Consider the following 22,091-nt stretch of genomic DNA (forward strand, 5'->3'; position numbering starts at 1 on the left):
GTCAGCCTCAGCTCTGCTCGCTGAGTGGTGTCAGTACTGAACGAGAGGGCGTGAGAAGGAGGCAAGAACCTGTAGTGCATTTGGAATGTGCTGGAAGGTAGAGTGTGATTCCTAGGCAGCAGGGACTTTGGGAGGAGAGTGACTGGTGTGCAGGGTGGAGGAGACAGGGCCTAAAGAATGTGGGCACTTAGCTCAGAAGCCCTCAGGAGGGATGGATAGGTGGTGAGGCCAGCTTGCCAGCAGATGAACCAGCAAGTACCGCTCAGGGCTCCCCTGTCTCTCCTGCCCCCTGGGGATCCAAGATCCTTTCTCTTGGCTTTCCCCTAATTGCAAAACAGGAGACTCCAGGAGGCAGGGGCTTGCTCAGCTTTTGGAGATGACACTTCCATGGTATTAGCCCAGCCTGAAGGGTCCTGGTCTGAGGGGATGGTGATGCAGCTCAGCTGAGGATGTAAAAGCTTTGGAAGTAGAGGTTTGGTGGGGAAGGGGATGGGAGCAGGGGTCAAGCGTCCAGTGGGAGTGACTGGCTTTAACCTGGCAGTGTGGAATGTTGGAGAAAAGGAGGCTGCCCAGGAGGCCTTGTGCTCATCACCCACAACCAGGAAGGTATCCGGTCTCTGGCTTGAGCAGTCTGTCTAGTCGCCAAGGTTACCTTGACCAGCCATGCCCTGGGCTACCTGGAGATTTGAACAGGTTTCTAACTGTAAAAATGAGCTTCAAAATCAGGCCTGAAATGAAATTAAATGAGTCAGAAGTGGAACTCCCCCTGCCCCACTTCCATCACTCATGTGCCTCCTCACAGGTTCCCAGGCCAGGAAGTCCCCTGGCCCCTCTCCCCATGCCCCACTCTGCCATGAGCCCTGGTGACTCTTTGCCACAAATGTTCCCATCACTTCATAATCCTCTATCAGGTTCTTGCTGTCCTTTACCTGAACAAACACAAAACTTCCTAATTCATTTTTCAGTAACTGCCCTCCTCCTGAGCAACCCAGTTCTTACAATGCCCTTCTCCACTCAGGTCTCTTCCCATCTTCTTTAGGATCAGACTCAAGTTCCTTCAAAGTCTGACCTCTGTAACCTCACTTTCACTCTTCCAGGCCATTCACTACCCTCCCTCCTTTTCTGGCACACCGAACAACTTGTGATTCTGTTTCCATGTCTCCACCTTGCTCCCCAAGCCCATTTGTTTGCCTGAAATGCCATTTCTTTGTTAGCATGTATCTAAATTCTACTATCTCAGAAGATCCATGTTAAATGTCACCTCCTCCAGGCAGCCTTCCATGCTTCTCTCAGGAATATGAGGTAGGTCCTCTCTCTGAACTTCCTTGTAGCTGCATCTTTCATTGCCTCCCCACTGTGGTTCCGTAGTTTCTTTCCATAGTTCGTATCTTCACTGGATTTGGAACTCCTTGAAGACAGTGAAGTGATCATATCTGATATCTGACATTGACATCTCCCACCATATCCAAGAAGGGTCTTGTATACAGTAGGAGCTCACTGAATGTGTCTTGTGTACCATGTGCAGGAGTGAGCAGGTGAGTGAGTGATGGAGCACATTGCTCATATGATGGGATATTGAGTGGGTGGGAGGATAATGGACCAACTCAGAGAGCATTGCTCCAGACTCCCCATCACCCTAGAGGGGGTTGTGTTGATCGTGGGGTTGGTGAGGGCTTGATTGGAACTCCAGTTCCTGGTCATTGTCAAGGCCAGGACTCCAGAGGTGCAAGGGAGTTCTCATCTCGCAGCATCTCAAGAACAGTGAACTGCAGGGGCCTGAGAGTTTCCACCTTCTCCACTGGAGACAGGAGAAAACTGATTTTTGTATGCATCCGCCGCCTTTGACCAAGCTTCTCCTTTAGCCTAGAGGACGCACATGTTGGCAACCGTGAGGGCATCGCAGTGCCTGCCAGAACCGCCGCAGGTGCGACCTCAGTGCTCTGGGTCGGGAATGCTCTGGTTACCACTTTGTGTTAAGAACTGTCTGGTGGGAAGAGGTTTCTCAACAGGTTTCTCTCCCGTGTTTTAGCTCAAGTCTCTGCTTTGAACTTCAGACTGCAGCTTTCTCTTACATTCTTTGCCGTTTCTGACCACGCATCCACCTTTTATTTAACTTTCTTTGAGTCATTTCTCCATTGGGGGCAAGGTTGGGGGACTCATCTCATCTAGAGTCGCCATCAGCAGGTTGGAAGGATGGGGGAGGTCACCGGGGGCTGTGGACTGTCCACCTCTGGTCGCTGGTCTGGGGCAAGGGGATGGGGTGGTTGTTGGGTTGGGGTGCCTCTGAGCCCACATGCTCTTGATGAATTTCACCTGGACTTGGCTCCCAAAGGAATTTGTCAAAAGCAGCTCCCCATCTGCACACTCAGGAAACCCGAGCCCTGTAGATCCCAGCAGCCCCACAGGCCCGAGCAGAGCCAGCCCTACTGCTGTCTCTGCATCCACCTCCCATCCTGAGACACGGCCCCAGCAGGTGCCTTCCTGTGATTACCCATCTCTGTATGTGCTGTTTTTTTGCCTTGTAGTAACTCAGGTTGGTGTGTCCCAAGGGCATAATATGTGTCCAGACCCTGGCATACCTGAAAGGGGCAAAAGACTAGGCTCGGATTTCAGGTAAGATCTGTTTGGAAACGTTCTCATTGTAGAAAGGGGGGGTGGATGGCCTGGCTCGGGGGTCAGACAGGAGCTGGCCTTCCTGGAGGTGGACTAGCGAGGACCATGTGGATAGGCTCACTTCCTGGAGAAGAGCTTTGACCTTTAACATTCTCTCTTGTCCAGTCTTGGGAATACTGCCGCACCTTCAGGGAGAGGGTTGGGCTGTAGACTGCCAGTGTCACTGGGCAGACCTATACCCAGGGTACGAAGGGCCACCATCATCAGTAATGATGTGCCAGCAGGCAGCTCACACCGCCAATCATCTCAGAGACCCTAGGGCGCTGAGATGGTACCTTTTGTAAAGTTTCTAACTAACAACGCATCTTCTCATAATCGTCCAGTTTCGTGAAAATTTCTGGGTGTCATCCACCCACGCCTAGCTGTCCTAATTGATGTTTATCTCAGAGGACTGCTGTTTTGCTCACAAAGTCACCTTTTAACTCAATCCTAAAAGCAAATGGTCCAAAAAAAGAGAGATGAAGAGCAGGTGTTCCTTCTAATGAAGGTTTTAAGTGATAAACGGTGGAGCAGAGATTAAGGGCCAGGAGAGAAATAAAGTTTGGCGTGGTGCTCTTTATGGAACTAGGAAGGATTCAGGGATGGGCCTGGGAGGCCTAGGGGTGGGGCTCACGGACATGCCTTGTCTCCCAGGTTAGGATCCAGTGTCCAGTTCACCTGCAACGAGGGCTATGACCTGCAAGGGTCCAAGCGCATCACCTGTATGAAAGTCAGCGACATGTTTGCAGCCTGGAGCGACCACAGGCCGGTCTGCCGAGGTAAGCAGGTCCCTGGAAAGGGAGGCTGGCCAACAAACCAGGCGGGGCGTGGGAGATGGAGCCCAGCTCCTGATACCAGGGTCCTGGCTGTCATCTGGACTGGCTTAACTCCCTCTCGCTGCTCTCCAGGACCAGGTTCTGCACCCATTGACCAATGAGAGCAACACATTTATTTAGCACCTCCTTTGTACCCTAACGGAGAAGGCAATGGCACCCCACTCCAGTACTCCTGCCTGGAAAATCCCATGGACGGAGAGCCTGGCAGGCTGCAGCCCATGGGGTTGCTACGAGTCGGACACGACTGAGCGACTTCACTTTCCCTTTTCACTTTCATGCATTGGAGAAGGAAGTGGCAACCCACTCCAGTGTTCTTGCCTGGAGAATCCCAGGGACGGGGGAGCCTGGTGGGCTGCTGTCTATGGGGTCTATACAGAGTCGGACACGACTGAAGTGACTTAGCAGTTGTACCCTATAGGCCTATAGAGGAGCAGGAGATACAGAGATGGGGGAGACAGGCGTGGTTCCTGCCTCGCCTGGACCTAACAGTCTAGGCAGTCATGCATGAGCAGGCTCCTGGCCCACTGTGCCAAGACATTACAGCTACACTAGATGCGAAGGGAAGTCAGCGTGTATCATGTCATCTGGAATCCCTCCATTAGAGCACATAGCCATCCTGAACCTCTCTTTCAGTGCCTTTGTTTCTTTTCACATACTCAGCAATAAGCAGACCTTTCACCTCTGAAAGAATCCTCCGATCTCTGCAGGAGTAACACGCACCAGGGCCTCACGCTGCTCTCTGTGGGATTCTTCAAGCCCCACACCTGAACATCTTGTTCTCAAGGGTCTTGCCGTCCCAGGAATTGCAAGCACCAAAACTGGGCTGGCTAAGTCCCCCTCCCCAACATGATCTTAAAATAGCAGGCCTGAGTGTATTTCTTCTTTGGGGCAGGACAGCAGCTGCTTCTAGGGTAGAGAAGCCCCTGGCCTCCTCCCCCAGGGCTCCACTAGACAGCTTTTCTTTTCCCACGCTGCATGCATCTCTCTTATTCATTGTTTGCACACATGACCAGGACTCAGGGGTTCTGGGTGCAGGTGTAAGGAATCACTCTAGAGTTTGTGAACACGGACAACAGTTGCTCCTTTGTATACCCCCTTGGAAGAGAAAGTGTGCTGCCTGCTCAAACTGCATTCCTAATCCTTCCAGTTGAAGGAGATCCTTTGCCTCTCTCCAGGCACATGCATGAAAATGAAATCCATGCAGGGTAAGATGGGGTCTGGGATGAGAACTTAGATCACTGCTACCCTGAGCAATGGGCAAGTTGGAGCTGAGACCCACTCTTTTTTTTTTTTTGCTGTGTTGATAACAAGCTCTGGAAGCAGGTCATCATGAAAATCTCTCAAATAAGCCTTAGATGTATTCGTGGTCACTCAGCTTTGGGGTTGCTGTGATCCGCAGTTAATAGTGTGCCTTGCACCCTGACTGGTTTTAGTTATTTCAAAAATTCCACCTAGCTAATTTTTTTTCTAAAAACTCAAACCAAAGAAGAGTTCTTGGTTATTGCTCTCAGCTTTGCCACCAGCTGGCCACAGGCAGTTCAGCAAAGCCCCTATTTTCCCTGGGCTTATTTTTTTTCACTTGTAAATGTAGCTCATGGCTCCTACCTGACCCATCTTGTACTAAGGTGAAGATCAAATGGAGCTGTGGGTATGGAAACACTTTATGAATTGGGAAGTACTGGACAAGAAAATAGATATCCTTGTGCTCGAGCAATGCCTCTGTAGGGCAAGGACATCTGTTTTGTTCACTGCCTGGGATAGGACTGGGCACACAGTAGGTGCTCAGCAGCATGTGTTGAATGGATGCTTGAATAAATTTGAATAGCACAACACTCCATTTCCAGGGAACCGAGACACCCGCTGAGTAGACAGGCACAGAATCATCAAGTCTGAGGATCAAGGGACGCTTTGCCAGTCGGTCATTTCCAAATTCCTTTTGAGGAGCCAGAACAGCAATGCCTTCAGGCGGTGGTGGTATCTGATCTCTCCCCAGGACCTTTTCACTGGAGGCAGGTTGTTCTCTTAGCAATGCTGGGTGTTTACACCCAGAAGCCCAGGGTGGGGGAGGGCTGGTGTTTCAGAAGAAAGTTCACAGTCGAGTAACATGCTCATCTTTTTCTCCAGATGTGTTGTGTGTCCCAGTCAAGCCCCTCCAGTGATTTTGACCCACTGGATTCTGCATTCCCTGCCACATTATTGACTAAGCATCAGGCCGAGCTTTTTCACATCCATTCCCATCCCATCCTCTATCCCTGGGAAGTGCGGGGAAATCCCGGAAAACAAAGCCCTACAGAATTGGGTGCAAATCCAGTCATCACCATTGTTTAACTGGGTGTCCTTGGGCCCATCTCTTCACCTCTCTGAATCTCTTTTCTTTGGCTAAAAGGCAGTGACTAATGGAAGCATATACACTAACATATGTAAAATAGATAGCCAATGGAAATTTGCTATATGACTCGGGGAACTCAATCCAGGGCTCTGTAACAATCTGGAAGGGTGGGAAAGGGTGGGAGGTGGGAGGGAGGTTCAAGAGGAAGGGGGCATATGTACACCTATGGCTAACTCATGTTGATGTGTGGCAGAAACCAAACCAATGTTGTAAAGCAATTATCCTCCAATTAAAGATAAAATTAGAAAAATAAATAAAAGGCAGTGATTATAGAGCGCTGCTTTACAGCATTACTGTGGCAGTGGACATGCAAGACCTAATTTAGAAGTGAACCCAGCGGGTCTGTGAGTCTGTGTGCACGCGTGTTTAGTTTTTGTTTTGGGGTATAGCTTCCCCATGCCTTGGAGTGCACCCGCAGCCTCTCGCGGCCCCAGCTCTCTTATGGGTCCCAGATCTCTTACCGTCCTGTCCAGTCACACACCTTGGGAGGCAACCGGACTTTGAAAGTGAAAGTGAAGGCGAAAGTCGCTCAGTCGTGTCTGACTCTGCGACCCCATGAATCGAAAGTCACTTGGTTGTGTCCAACTCTTTGCGACCCCATGGACTATTCAGTCCATGGAATTCTCCAGGCCAGAATACTGGAGTGGGTCGCCGTTCCCTTCTCCAGGGGATTTTCCCAACCCAGGGATCGAATCCAGCTCTCCCGCATTGCAGGTGCGTTCTTTACCGTCTGAGCCACGAAGGAAGCCCACAGCATTGGGCTTTGACTTAGAGCCCTACTCTGCCACCTGTTAGCTTGCTGACTCTGGGCAGGTTTCTACATGTCTTGAAGCCACAGGGCCCTCATTTGGGAACTGGGGAAACAAAACCTCCGTTGCCTAGAGCTTGCGAGATTTAAATAAGCCATTTTACAGAAAGTAACCAGCGCCAGCTGTAGTGGAGAGGGGCTCCTAGAGCACGTTCACCTTCCTGTCACTTTCTCCTTCTTTCTTTCCTTCCCAAGGTCATTGTGAGGGAGGAAGAAAGCAGCAGAGGTTCCTAAGTTTGGACTTGGATAATCTGTCCTGGTCTTTCCTGAAAACCAAAGGCTGAGATAGATCTTAAATTCAGGGGTCCTTTACTTTTGGCAGTTTTGAACGTTTTTCTTTTAAAATCTCTTATTTTTAACTAGTCACAACTACTTTAGCTCAGTTGGTAAAGAATCTGCCTGCAATGCAGGAGACCCCAGTTCAATTCCTGGGTCAGGAAGATCTGCTGGAGAAGGGATAGGCTACCCACTCCAGTATTCTTGGACTTCCCTTGTGGGATCGCAAAGAGTTGGACATGACTGAGCAACTTTGACTTTCACTACTCTACAGTGATTTTTTTTTAATGGAGAGTTTAAGTGAAGCCCACTTTAAAAATAGAAAGGGACAAGACTCAGAATTCCATGATAGCTCCACTAATAAGCAGGTTACCAAAAGACCACAGTCTGAAAAGGATTCACCACCACACATAGTGATATTATTTTTCGTCTAATGCATTTAAAATATGATTTGATTTTAAACATTCATTTTCCACACAATTAATTCTACTAAAACATGGGGCTCGGCAAATGATAGGTTCTCAGCAAATGTTTGCGGACAACCTGAATGAATCAGTGATTGAAATGAATGAACAATGTGGAACTGTGCCCTCATTTTGGAATTTGAAATTAAGAATTCACAGGCCTTGTTTTTTTCTTGCCCTCTGACCAGAAGCAATAAGCTTCTCAGTTGACTACTAGAAAATTTTGATCATCCAAAGGAGATTGAGGACAACATGAAATGATGTTATACCGTTATACTAATTCAGTTCAGGCCCAGAGACAGGTATTATAATATAGGGCTTGTCAAACTTATTTTACATATGGGACCCAGTATTTTATTGATTTCTTTAACTTTTTACTTTATGTTGGAGTATAGCCAATTAGCAATGTTGTGATTGTTTTAGGTGGACAGTGAAGGGACTCAGCCACATATATACATGTATCCATTTCCCCCCAAACTCCCCTCCCATCCAGGCTGCCATGTAAGATTGAGCAGAGTTCCCTGTGCTATACAGTAGGTCCTTGTTGGTTATCCATTTTAAATAGAGCAGTGTGTACACGTAGAATTAAGTGTATGAAAATCACAGGTGATCATCTTTCTTCTTGGATCAGCTTCCTGGGCTTCCCCTTGAAACGTCAATGTTGTTCAGAATTCTTTCTTCATCCCCCTCCCCTCCTCTCTCTTCCCCCCTTCCCTCTCCCCTCCCACATGTCACCCCTCCTCTGTCATTATTCTCTGCTGGGTGATATACTGACTGCACTAGAATACATGTCCCATTATTCCCTGAGTCCCTGACCCATACATATATGCTAATGTTTAAAAATTCCATTTATTAAGCTATTTATACTTGTATGAAGCAGTACAATAAGCATTTTTCATAATTTCTTTACAAGGAAAGAGACGATATACATATTTTATGTTTAGTTCAAGCTTGGAATGGTCTGCCAGCTTGCCCAAGGACACAAAGCTAATCTTCTGAACTGGAATTCCACTGCTGACCAAAGGCCCATACTTCTACTTGAAAAATGTACCTTGACACCAATTCAGAGTCAACACACTAGATGGAATCGCATAGAACAATGGCCCTACACACTCTTTTTGGTAACCTTTATTTTCATCTCAGAGACTTTCCTGTAGCTCAAATGGAGCTGCCTGCCATGCAGGAGACCAGGATTCAATCCCTGGATCAGGAAGATCTTCTGGATAAGGAAATGGCAATCCTCTCTAATATTCTTGCCTGTAGAATCCCATGGACATAGAAGCCTGGCGGGCTACAGTCTGTGGGGTCACAAAGAGTCGGACACAACTGAGCAACTAACACACATTTTGATCTCATTGTGAACTCACAGAAAATTTGCAGAAAAACTATGCAAAATATTGTATATTCTTTGCACAGATTTAAACAACTACTTTTAGGGAGTTATTGGATAAGATGAATCAGTCAGAGTACTGGAGAAGAGCCAGAGGCATCATGCGAGCCAATGAATGTAAGTTTCACAGAGAGAGAAGAGTCAGTAGGGTCAGACACTTTAGAAAGGCAGCCCCTGGGGTTAAGTGGCTCAACTAAGTGGTGGGTGCTTGAAGTTGCCCCGTAAGCAACTGTCAAGGAAGCAGGACAAAGCCAAGGGAGAAGACCGACTTGAACCAAAGCTTCCATGACAGTGGCAAATCATGGATCTATCTGTGGTGGTTCTCCTGCAGCCCCATGGCACCCAGGATTAGGAATAAAGATGGACAATAGAATTCATCAAAGGCAGACAGGAGAGTGTGATGGGAGGTGCTGGAGAGGGTCTTGCTGTCCAGACTCAGTAGTGAGAGAAGGGTCAGGAGGGGCTGGAGAGATGGGGAGAAATGAGGGAGCCAGGAGTCTGGAGAGACAAAGGATTTAGGACACCAGGGGGTGCATTGAGACCAAGGTTACTCTGCTGGATGAGTAAGCAGCAGGAGAAGGAACCAGGTGATGGAGTTTAAGATCTCACAGATGGATTCTCCTGGGTCCCAGAACAGCAGGCTCCGGATATGGTAGGAACGTGGTTGATCTTCTGCAGGAGCACCTGATCTCAGGAGGAGGAGCTGACCTCTGAAAAGTGAAGGAACCTTTCTTCCATTGGAACCAAAAGGAAGAAGAGAACACAAGCAGATGGGATTGCAGCCTTGAGGGATGAGAGACAGGGCGCACCTACCACATGTTCTCTGTTTCACCCACAAAAACTGAAGCAAGGTCATCACTTGAGTGTAAGGGAGGTGAGGGGAAGGGCGAGAGGTCAAAGGGACATGCAAGAGGCATGGAAGGGCTTTGAACAGAGTAGGAGAGTGAGCTAAAGGGCAGAGTTGCTGGACAATATCCACAACTCTCTGAGGTGAGCGATCATGAATTTATAGTGACAACTTCCTACTCAGGTGACTTTTCTCCAGCAAAGCTTGACCGCGTTGGGGAAGGGCTGGAGGATGTAGGTGGAGAGTTTCATCCACAATTGATGTCTTCCGGGCAACCATTTAAAGGACTTAGGTGGATTTGCAAGAAAATGATCCTAACAGTGGGTCATGAGATCCACGTTGGGAAGAAAAGACAGGGAGCTGATGGTGGAAAGTTGGTGTCAGTGGAGTGAGATACAGATGAAGGTCAAAGAAAACGTCCTCCAGGGGATTAGCGGTTGTTTGTGGAAAGGAACACCAGAGGGAGGAGAAAACTCTCCATTGCCGAGTGCTGCAGAGGAAGTGGTGCACCTGCGAGGGGAAGACGGGCTGCAATCCAGGCAGGAGTTAAAGCAGGTGGTCCTTAAAGACATTACAGCTACAACTCAGAGTTTGTTTGCCCTGGGATTGGTGGTCAGGAGGTGGTTCTAGAGAGAATTCTGTGGAAAGGATGAGGAGGAAGGTCAATAGTAGGAGAAGTGAGTGAAGCCAGCATGGAGCAGGGTGGGAATAAGGTTTGGGGAGAAGATAAAAGACCAGAGGCACTTGCATCTAGAGCAGTTTTCTTTTTGGTACCAAGCTGTTTTGATGCCAGCAATGGCTGTGGGTCTAAAGTATTCTTCCTAAAGTCCCCTGGAACACTGCCCCTGCTATATGGTATATGATGTTCAGAGAAACAATGGAACTGGCCACAGAGCTTGGGCTTGGAAGGTCCTGAAAAACCTCCTGAAAGTTATCCAGCAGGGCATTTATTTGATGGGAAAAGGCAAATACAGAAGCATAAGCTGGTGTCTATTCATTTATTCAGTCACTGTCTGAGCATCTACAATTTCGCCAGCCCGTGTAGGCTGCAACAATGAACTATCCATCTGTTGGTGGGATCCCAGGGGCTGGCTGCTCAGAGGGAAGTCTGTCTGTCCGCAGACCTCCCAACCTTACCCAGACAACAGAGGAGAAAAGAAACTGATTCTTCATCCCAAATCTATTTTTAGGAGCTCCATGCTAACTAGCTGCCGAGCATAATATTTTAGTTAAACCCCTCTAAGCCCTTAAAGTGGTAAATGGCTTTTTGACCTCTTCTCCCTAATTACCTTCACCACGTTTCAACAAACTGCAAATACCACCTAATTTTTGGAAACAAGTGCAAGATAAATTAAGTCTGAAGCTGAGGGCTTTTGGCAGCGAAACCTGAATCTCTGGAAGAGGTGTAATGTGGTACCAGTAGAGGCTTGTAAGGATCTCCTGCAGGGCTAGCATTCTGACACCTCAGGCCCGCTTTGCAATGGTGGGCTAGCATTAGAGTTTTGATTTTGATTATCTTGTTCTAATTTGTTTAGTAATGATGTCAGTCTCAAATGTGGTTGTGGGGGAAAAAATGCTATAAAGAAACTTCACAAAAGGTAGAATAAAAGATCCTTGGCCTTGGGAAATCTTGGAGATAGTGAGATGAAACGAACATGGCATCTGAGTCCACCATCCCAGCTTCCCTTTGTTAAATATTGACAAGGTCCCAGGTCCTGGGTGAGCCTTCATATCCAAGATCTCATAGAATTTCACCCTCATCATGCTTCAGTGGGGCAATATCACTAGTCCCATTTTACAGATGAAGAAATAGAATCAGAGAGGTTTTCTAACTTACCAGGGCTTCTCTGGTGACTCAGATGGTAAAGAATCTGCCTGTAATGCTGGAGACCTGGGTTTGATCCCTGGATCAGGAAGGTCCCCTGGAGAAGGGAATTGCTCCCTACTCCAGTGTTCTTGCCTGGAGAATTCCATGGACATAGGAACCTGGTAGGCTACAGTCCACGGGGTCGCAAAGAGTCAGACACAACAGAGCGACTAACACTTAAATTTTCACTTCAGACTTAACCAACAAAACCCGAAATGCCAAGCCCCAAATGCATAGCCTCCTATCTCCTCACCATGCCGATCTGCCTTTGGTGCAGTTGCATCAAGGCTAGTCGGTGAATGTCAGTGTTTCTCAGGACAGAATTACACAGCAATCAGATGCTCAGGAGAGGAGTAGGGGAGAGGATTCCCCTAGAACTTGGTTCAAACGATATCTGAGCTCAGGATGAAGAAGAATATCCTTCAGGTTCAGGACTAGGATGAGGAACCGGAAGGAACTTCCTCACTGGAGTACATGAGCTCGTAGAACAGAAAGGGCAGTTCTGACCCAGGGTCTCTTGCTGCTGCTGCTTGCTGCTGCTAAGTCGCTTCAGCCGTGTCTGACTTTGTGCGACCCCATAGACGGCAGCCCACCAGGCCCCTCCGTCCATGGGATTTTCCAGGCAAGAGTACTGGAGTGGGGTGACATTGCCTTCTCCGAGGGTCTGTTGCTAGTAATCCCCTAACAACACTCACTCTGCTCAGTTGTAACCATTTTCACATCTGTTCTCTCCACTTGCTGGCGGCTCTTTAGAGAAGAGGGAGTGTGCCTTAGACATTTCTCTCTTCCCGCACTCAGCCTGGCCTGTAATAGGCATTCAATATATGTGGGAATGAATGAGCGCAGGAATGAGTGTGTGAAATGAGAAGAGATGAATTACGTCCTGGAACTGGGGAGCTTCCTTTCCAGGCCCTCCTAGGAAGGGTTTCCTGGGGAAGGTTTATCAGGGCCCTGTCCGCACACAGAGAGCAGTTCTAGGATATGCTGTCCCATCAGAGGAAACCAGGTTTGACATCACTTTCATTTTATATACTTAGGCTTGTTGAGTTTGCTCACTATTTCTTTACTGCCAGGCAGTTTACCTACAATTAGGATAAATTGCCATGTGGGCAGCAACAGAACAGGCTCATAGAACTTTTTATTAAAATAGCTGAGTGCTAACATTGAAGAATGAAGGGGCTGGGACTAAAGAACGCGTTTTTAAGGAAGGCAAACACCTAGATACAATGTAGTACCTTAACTGGTATCAATCACGACTTAATCTAATTAGTTTAGAAGCTATTTTAAAGAGCTTAATTAAATTAAGCTGTGATTGATAACACTTTATATCTACTTGAGGAGAGCACTTCTTCTAATTCACCTTGAATCTCTATGCTTCCAGTCAAAAGCCTATTTCAGGCATATGCTAAGTGTGGGGAAGGGTTGGGAAAGCACTTCACTGTCCCTGAAATCATTCCGGGTGCCTGGCACCAGGCTAAGCCAGGGGCCTTGCAGAGTTCTTGGGCACAGACATTCTGATACCTAGTGGGGGTGGCCTTGACCAGGACACCCTGAGATTCTCCTTCAGCAGACATGAAGGCACCTGGGAGAATGCGGAAAGGTCAGCAGAGCAGGAGCAAAAAGCTTAGGAGGTCAAAAGGTGTCTGGGGTCCACTTAGCTTGCGGTCAAGGTGAGGAGTACTAGCCCACACCCTCTTGGTAGAGATGTGGTGCTGGGTCACAGTGGAGTCCGGACAAGGGGACTTGCTTAGCTGGGCCATTGCCTAGAGAGCGGCAGGTCAGGGAATGTGGGGTCTACCCCTGCCCCCAGTGCTCTGGGAACGTCTCTTGAGCCCACTAGGAGCTATGGAGGAGGGAAATAGGAAGTAGAAGTTTTATCTGGGATATGATGTACAGACTTCAAGCTCTTCTGGGCCGGGACTGGGAGGTGGGGATGGGGGACTGGTCCTCGTCTAAACTAAAATGCTTGTCTTCCGTCTCCTCTCTGCAGCCCGCATGTGTGATGCCCACCTTCGAGGCCCCTCGGGCATCATCACCTCCCCCAATTTCCCCATTCAGTATGACAACAACGCACACTGTGTGTGGATCATCACAGCACTCAACCCCGCCAAGGTAAGGCTCGCAGGGAGCGTGGGTTGTGTCCTGTGGGCAGGACTGGATTGGAGACAGTTGTTCTACCGGGGAATTCAGACCCAGAACTTGGTTCTCATAGATTTTCTGAAGACAATTATTAAAAATTGTTTTTTATTAAGTATCAAGTTGATACAAAAGCATACTTGTAAAATATGATATAAAGAACATCAACATAAGACACTACTGTGTAGCCATCTCCCAGCTCGAGGGAAAACAAAAAGCCCCACAGATATCTTAGTGATCTGTGTCCCTCGTAACTTCATCCCATTCCCCAATCCTCAGGCCACCATTACCTCCACTGTGTACTTTATTATTCCTTTGCTTTTCTTTATAGTTAGCACATAAGTATGTATCCCTCCAAATGCAATGTTTAGCTTCCCAGTACTTGAACTTCATGGAAATGTAATCATGTTGTATTGATATGTAGTCTTAATCAGCTTTACTCAAAATTAGGTCCTTAAGGTTTTGCTGTATTGCCACGTTTCATTTTGTACTGGTCTGTACATTTTTTTGCATCTTTCTCATTTAGTGTTTTTTCCTGTGAAGTACCCTTTGCTTGCTAATAAATTTGATAAGTATCTTGCCAAGATCCACAAAATAACCTGTTAGAATTTTTAATTATACAAAAAATACAGATAAATTGAAGAAGAACTGGTACCTTTATGATTCCAAGTCTTCCAGTCTCTTAATATGGTATATCTTTCCTTAGAGCTTCTTTAATCACTTTCGATAAACTTGTGTAATTTTTTCATTAAAAATCTTGTACATTTCATAATACATTTATTTCTAGATATTGTAGTTGTTGCTTTTATAAATTGTATCTTTTAAAATGTAGTTTTCTACCTGTTTCTTGCATAGTGGTTAGAAATGCAATTAATTTTTATATGTTACAGCTATCCCATAGTAATTTATCTATGAATTTTTAGCATATTCTACAGAAGACAATCATAATCTGCAAAGAATGATGGTTTTGCTTCTTCCTTTTCAATCTTACACCTTTTCATCAACCTTTTTCCTGCCCCAGTGTTCTACCTAGAATCTCCGGTATAATGTCAAATCACTCTGAGGATGGTAGGCACTTTTGCGTTTGTTCAATGTCAAACAGACTGTTTTACTTCTTCACCATGAAGTATGATGTTTGCTGAAGTCTTTGTTTTAATTTACAGTTCCTTTCTAATCCCAGTTTACTAAAAGCTTATATTGTGAATGGATGTTGACTTTTATTGAGCATCTTTCTACATCTATTGATATAATCATATGAATTTTTTTCCTTTATTCGCCTGTGTGGTGAATTCCACTTTAATTTTTCTGTTGTTAAGCCAACTCTGTATTCCTGGGATAAACCCAATCTGGTCATTTAGTATTATCATTTTTTAAATATACCTATATTTGAATTGCTAGCATTTTACATAGTCATTTTGCTTCTGTTTTGTTATGTATTACAGATTTAACAAAATAAAATATATTCTATATACATCACACACACACACACACACTCTTGCCAGATTTCTATATCAAAATATTGCTAAAATGAAAGTGAAGTCGCTCAGTCGTGTCCAACTCTTTGCAATCCCATGGACTGTAGTCTACCAGGCTACTCTGTCCATGGGATTTTCCAGGCAAGAGTACTGGGGTGGGTTGCCATTCCCTTCTCCAGGGGATCTTCCTGACTCAGGGATCAAACCCAGGTCTCCTGCATTGCAGGCAGACCCTTTACCCTCTGAGCCACCAGGGAAGCCCAAGATATTGCTAGCCTCATAAAATGACTTAGACTTTTTCATCTCTTTCTATCCTACTGCCTGTTTTTAGTGTTTTACAGTTGTGGATATTTTGGTATTTATCCTACTTGATTTCATTAAACTTGAATCTATGGATGACATCTTTCATCAGTTTGGAAAATTTTTTAGCTATTGCTATTTCAACTGTTGTCTCTCCTTTATTCTCTTTTCTGCTTCTGGAAGTCTGACAAGGCATGTTAATGAGTCTCATTCTATCTTCTTTTCTTAACCTCTATCATTTTCTCCCATTCTGTTCAAGAATTCTCAGTTATGTCTAACCTCTGTTGATCATTCTCTGAAGATTCATTTTAATTTCAAATATTAGTATTTTGCATTTATGAAAGCTTATTTAGTTTTTTTGATTGCTTTTGAGTTTATTTTATAGTCTCTGGCTCCTTACATATATTTAAGTCATTTAAATATATTGAGGACATTTATTTTATATTCTGTGTCACTTAATCTCAGTATATGAAACCTTTGCAAGGTTCACTCTGTTGCCTGCTGTTTCTCACCCCTTGCCCTCAGAATCATGTTTCTTTCTTTGTTGTATAATTTTTGACTGTGTGGTTAGAATCATAAACTGTGGGGGAATTCTTTGAGATTTGGGTAGAAACTGGTGTATTTGTTACTGCTCTGTGCTTGGGGCCATTAGCAGTCAGCAACCTCTTCAGATTAAATTCTCAGTATGAAGGTTTCAAACCACCCAAGTAATCTGAAGACTGCAAACCCATATGAAAACAGATTTATCATGAGAGAGTCTCAGAGGAAGTTTTCTATTTGCTTTCATTCAGTGTCAAAATCTGAAATAAACGATCAGCCTTCAGATCTACCCAGAGGTTAGCAGAGCTGTATGAGAAGGAAGTAGGCTTATTTCTAGCTCAACCTCACACTAAGGGTGCAACTTTAACCAATTCAGCCTTGTTCAGGGATGTCATCTGAAAGTTCCCAACCTTGGGGGGCCCTGACCTTTGTCTCCTGCTCCCTCTTCTCCACAAGGCCCTGAAAATCAAAGCTCTACTTCACCAGTTTTTAAAAATGTGCTTCATGCTCCAAATCACTTTTTGCATCTCTACATTCACTGGGGGTTAGACTCTGAGAGCTCTTGCCATCCTAGTCTTCTTGGGCTTCCATAACAAAATATAACAGATGGGGTGGCTCTAACAAGAGACATTTAGTTTCTCACAGTTCTAGAGGCTAGAGGTCCATGATCAAGATGCCAGCAAACTTGGTTTCTGGTGAGATCTACTCCCAGCTCACAGATGACCCCACAGACGGCCTCCTTCTCAGTGTGTCTTCCTGTGTTCTCTGTGCACATGCAGAGAGGAACGTTCTGGCGTCTCCTCCCCTGTTTTGAGGACACCAATCCCACTGGTAGGGCCCCATCCTTTGACTTCTTTTAACCTTAGTCACCTTCCTAAAGGTCCCATCTCTAAATATCATCATATTGAGGGTTTGGGCTTCAACATATGAGTTTTAGGGCAATATAATTCAGTTTATAACACTTATTAACTTGTAAAAAGCTTTCTTTTTCTTTTTAAATTTTACTCAACATTTTAAAACTGTTTGCGCCAAAGTGCTTAGTACCACAATACTTGGAACACTGGACCCAGATTTCCTCTACAAGTCATTTTGCAAATAAAGAATCATATTTTATCAAACCATTTGATGGTGAACCTAGTCAGTGGAGAAGGATGCTTCAGCCACATAGGGGTAGAAATGGAGGCTAACCCAGAAGAAGGACCTTGAAGTTGTTAAGTTGTTAACTAGAGGGCTATATCATGGGCATTGTTAAAGAACTACAGATGCTTATCTATGTTTGCTTTTGAATCTGAAGATGGAGTAGAGGGTGAAGCGTAGGAAAGTCCTGAAAATTTTTTGAGAAACGGTCTGATTAGCCCTCAGAAGACCTAACCTTGGCTGGTGTGTGGAGGTCAATGGCCCCATGTTAGTCACGACCCCACATGCCATGCAATAGGTCACTCCAGCCTGGGTTTCTGAAGCCAGTCCCTCTGAAAGGCACTGCCTCAGAGTTAGGTTATACAGAAGGATGTTCTTCGTGGGATCTTCATGGGTTCTTAGTGGGCTTCAGGTAGTGCTAGGGAAGCCCAGAAAGACTGAAGGGGGTTCCTCACTGACACAACCCAGGAGGAGAGCCAAGAGCATACAATGCTGAAAGGAGATTATAAGTCTAGAAACTCAAAGTCTGAGACTGAAGGGTAGGAGCTGCCTTCCTGCAAACAGCAGAGAAAATGTTTGCAGTGTATTCCTACCACTGTTCAGCAGCCAACAGGAGAGATTCAGTGCATTCAAGGACTGCCTGTCTGGTCACCTTGGGGACATCTCCTTTAGCAAAAATCACAGCCTTTTCACGTTCACAGTATGTTTCATGAGCTTAGCATTTATTCATTCATTGATTGTTGGTATGATCTCTGCCCTTGAGAAACATGCACGCAGGAGAGGAGGATGGGTAGAAACGTGAAGCTAGAGTTCAGACAAGTGCTAATGGAGCTGTGTCCAGAGTGTGATGGGAAAATCTAGAAAAGAGACACTAATGGAAGGCCAGGGAACTTGGCACAAAGGCAGTGACATTTGAACAGGGTCTTGAAGGATGAGGATATCAGAGCAGACACCTGTGCCGAGGCACTGAGGCTTGGGACAGTCTCTTAGAACTGAAAATAACTCAACATGCCTATATCAAGATGAGGCTGGAAAGTCCACAAGATCCAGATCAAGGTGAACCCACAGGCTTGATATAGAGGCTTAGATTTTATTCTGAAACAGATTTCTAAGAGTAGAAGTGTTAGGCTATTTGTGATAATAGTAATAGCTATCTCTTATTCTATGCCTGTTATATGCCAAGAACTGAACTAGGCCTTCTGTGTAAATGACTTTATTTCATTCTCTTCATAGCACAAATAATTAAGTTTTAAAATACCCATTTGGTGGATGAAAAACCTGAATCATGGACAAGTTAAAGGTTAGGAAACTTGGTCACAGCACATAATCAGTATTTAGTGGCAGCACTGGGCTTTAAAGCCAGTCTTTCTGGGTCCATGGTCCATGAACTTAAGTAGATGTGCTGTGCCATTGGATGGAACATGGTCTCAGAATTGATGGGAGGGGTTGGGACTTGGAGCGCTGGGATAAGCCTTGGGAAGAATGAGGGCCACTCTTTCTTCTGTACCAGAGCAATAGCAGAAAGAATTTTTTAAAGATTACTGTGGCAGCAGTGGAGATATTAGAGAGGGATATTGAAGGGAGTGAGACCAGTTAGGAAGCTGAAGCAGATACCCAAGTAAGAAAAACGGGGTCATCAACCAAGGCTTAGGAAACATGGAGAGGGAGACAGATTTAAGAGAAATCTAGGGAATGAGGGCTTCCCTTGTGGCTCAACTGGTAAAGAATCCACCTGCAATGAGGGAGACCTGGGTTCGATCCCTGGGTTGGAAAGACTCCCCTGGAGAAGGGAAAGGCTACCCACTCCAGTATTCTGGCCTGGAGAATTCCATGGACTATACAGTGCATGGGGTCTCAAAGAGTCAGACATGACTGAGTGACTTTCACACTCATTAGAGAACGAGATGGGACTTGGTGGCTGATGGATATGTGATGGAGGGAAAAGGAGAGGTCTCATTCACCATTGTGTCCCAAGTGACCACCATAGTGTCTGGCATACAGTAGACACTCAGGAAACATTTGTTCAATGACCAAATAGATGAAAACTCCATGTTTTCTCACTTGGACTAATGGGAGGCTTTCAAAGGAAATACAAGAGGAGGAACAAGCTTGGCAGCAGTCGAGAGGGAAACATGGTGCCTCTGAAGTGCCTGTGTTTCATCCAATGACATTTGGATACACTGGTTGAAAAGTGAATAAATCTGGGTTCAGGAGAGAGATGTGGGTATCATTGCATCGACACACAATTGGGAACAAGCGTAAGGGATGAACAACACTTCTTGGAAAGAGCAAAGAGATTGAAAAGATTCAGAATGGGTCTGGGAACACAATCCTTACAGATGACTGAGATCCAGTGAAAGAAGCAGAGAAAGAGCCATTGATAGGAGAATCGAGTTGCAAAAGCAAGAGGTTTCCAATCAGGATATGTCTGACAGTGGTGATGCTGAAAAACATCTTGTTGGAAAAGGACTGGAAAGAGACTGTTGGCTTTGGCCTTGGAAGAAGATCTTTCGGCTTTGCTTTGTGGGGCAGCATATTAAAAGGCAGAGACATTACTTTGCCAACAAAGGTCCATCTAGTCAAAGCTATGGTTTTTCCAGTGGTCATGTATGGATGTGAGAGTTGTCCATAAAGGAAGCTGAGCATCGAAGAATTGATGCTTTTGAACTGTGCTGTTGGAGAAGACTCTTGAGAGTCCCTTGGACTCCAAGGAGATCCAACCGGTCAATCCTAAAGGAAATTAGTACTGAATGTTCATTGGAAGGACTGATGCTGAAACTCCAATACTTTGGCCACCTGATGTAAAGAACTGACTCATTGGAAAAGACCATGATGCTGGGAAAGATTGAAGGCAGGAGGAGAAGGGGATGACAGAGGATGAGATGGTTGGATGGCATCACCAATTCAATGGACATGGGTTTGAGTAAGCTCTGGGAGTTGGTGATGGACAGGGAGGCCTGGCATGCAGTCCATGAGGTTGCAAAGAGTTGGACATGACTGAGCGACTGAACTGAACTGAGCAGAAGTGGGTGGGGAGTGCATGGATGGGGAGGGGGTTCTATAGAGGCCAGGCATGTGGACAGCCCTTTGGACAACTTTGTGGTAAAGGGAGGACAGGAGCAAGGGCACGTGAGGGAGGCTGGGTGAACAGAAGGCTCTGGGCTACTTAGGATGTTTGTTGTTTAGGAGATTGGGATTTTGAGTGCGGTTGTAGACTGAGGGCAAAGCAAGCACAGAGGAAGATAGTGACGATGTAGGATTAGAGGTTGGGGAGTGAAGGACCTGGAGTCAGTGAGAGGCAAACTGGACTGAGAATGCAGCAGCTCCTTTCACAAGAAGCAGGTGAGGAAAAATACCATCGTGAAAAGGGGCTGAGAGTTTCGCCTGTAGAATATGTGTCTGTAGAAAAGGACATGTGTCTCTTCTAAAAAAATTTTTTTTATTGTGGCAAAAGTCACATGATATAAAACATACTATTTTAATCATATTTGTTTTATTATTATTTAATCATATTGTACAGTTCAATGGCAGAAAGTACATTCACATGATTGTGCATCTCTTACCATCATCCATCTCCCAAATTTTACACTTTGCTAAACTGAAACTCTAGCCCCATTAAACTCTACATTCCAACTCCCGCTCCTCACCCTCCACGCCTGGCCCCTGACATCTACCCGTGTACTTTCTGATTCTATGAATTTGGCTATTGTAGGCACCCCGCATAAATGGAATCAAGCAGTATTTGTCTGCACCTACTGTATATTAGGATGCATTTTCAAGGTTGACTTAGTACCACACATGTCCCTTTGGTCTCCTTATAATCCGGGAATGGTTACACATCCCTGGCGCCTGAGTGTAAGTGTGGCCATTTCATCTCCTTTGAGCTTGAGAGGGAGCTGGGAATGTTCCAGTGACTGGGGCCTCCAAGGGTGAACAGAAGCCCCAAACAAAGGCCAGCAATGACCTGGCATGGGAATGGCCAAGAACCTATGTCACGATGCCAGCCTCGACTGAGCGCGATGGGCTAAGCAGCTCTACCCTGTGGGAACAAGAATTGACAGTCTGATTGCAGAGGCCGGTGAAGGGTGTGTCTCTCCTCGGTGAACTAAGAATAAAACAATGAACACCACCCCGTCGTCCTCCCAGAAGTTGTGCAGATTCAGGGAAGAGGAACCGCAGCTCAGAACAAGTGAGGTTGGCCCGCTCTGCTGGGTGCACAGCTCCACCTTCTCGCTTGGATGGGGATGGCCTGGAGAAACAGGAGACCTGCCTCGGCCGGTTGGGCTATCTTAGTATTTGTAGTCATTCTGCCCACAATAATATTTCCCAAATTTGATCAATCGTCAGAAATACCTGGAGAGAGTTTAAAGACATAAATTTCAAAATCCTTTCCTCAAAGGTCTGATTAGTGGAGGTGAGATAAGAACCTGGAATTTGCACTTTTAAAGAGCATCCCTGTGGTTCTGACCAGCTCAGCTTATATGATAGAAAACAACCCCTTCCTGTCCCAGCAAAGCACACAGGGCCTTCCTGCCCGCCTCTCCCCAGGCAGTCCTGGCTTCAGCCACACTGCGCTCCTGGTTCAGACACAGCTGGCCCTTAATTTAAGACCTCTGTCCAGCACATCCTCCCCCAGTGTATCTCTTCCATGCAAATTCCTATCCGCCTTTGAGACACAGTTCAGACTTCCGCTCTGCAGAGAAGCCTTCCAAACCCCAGCAGGTCTTAGCGCTGCCTCTGTTCCTCCAGCACTTCGTCAGCCTCTTCTGTTTTGTGCATATGATGTTGCACTGGGTTTAGAATCTCTTTCCCCCATAGCTCAGCAGAGCCCCCCAAAGCAGGGGCGGCGTTTGTTTCTCTCTCCCGCAGTTAGCACAGCCCCCAGTACAGAGGAGGAGATCCGCAGGTGTTTGGATACATTACCAAGTGCTGGAGGAGACCTGTCCCTGGGTCAGGTAGCTCCTCAGGCACGGC

General features: G+C 46.0%; 1 protein-coding gene across 1 annotated transcript in view; it reads left to right on the forward strand.

The window, feature by feature from the left end:
• The window catches only part of CSMD2 (CUB and Sushi multiple domains 2), a 689,054-nt gene that overhangs the window by 363,606 nt on the left and 303,357 nt on the right, over positions 1–22,091 (forward strand). The window contains exons 8-10 of the mRNA XM_070786891.1: positions 2,526–2,613; positions 3,307–3,431; positions 13,520–13,641. Coding sequence (XP_070642992.1) covers positions 2,526–2,613; positions 3,307–3,431; positions 13,520–13,641 — 335 coding nt within the window. The remainder of the gene's footprint in view (positions 1–2,525; positions 2,614–3,306; positions 3,432–13,519; positions 13,642–22,091) is intronic.

The sequence above is a fragment of the Bos indicus genome, chromosome 3 (assembly GCF_029378745.1).
Source record: "Bos indicus isolate NIAB-ARS_2022 breed Sahiwal x Tharparkar chromosome 3, NIAB-ARS_B.indTharparkar_mat_pri_1.0, whole genome shotgun sequence".
In the NCBI taxonomy this organism is placed as follows: Eukaryota; Metazoa; Chordata; class Mammalia; order Artiodactyla; family Bovidae; genus Bos; species Bos indicus.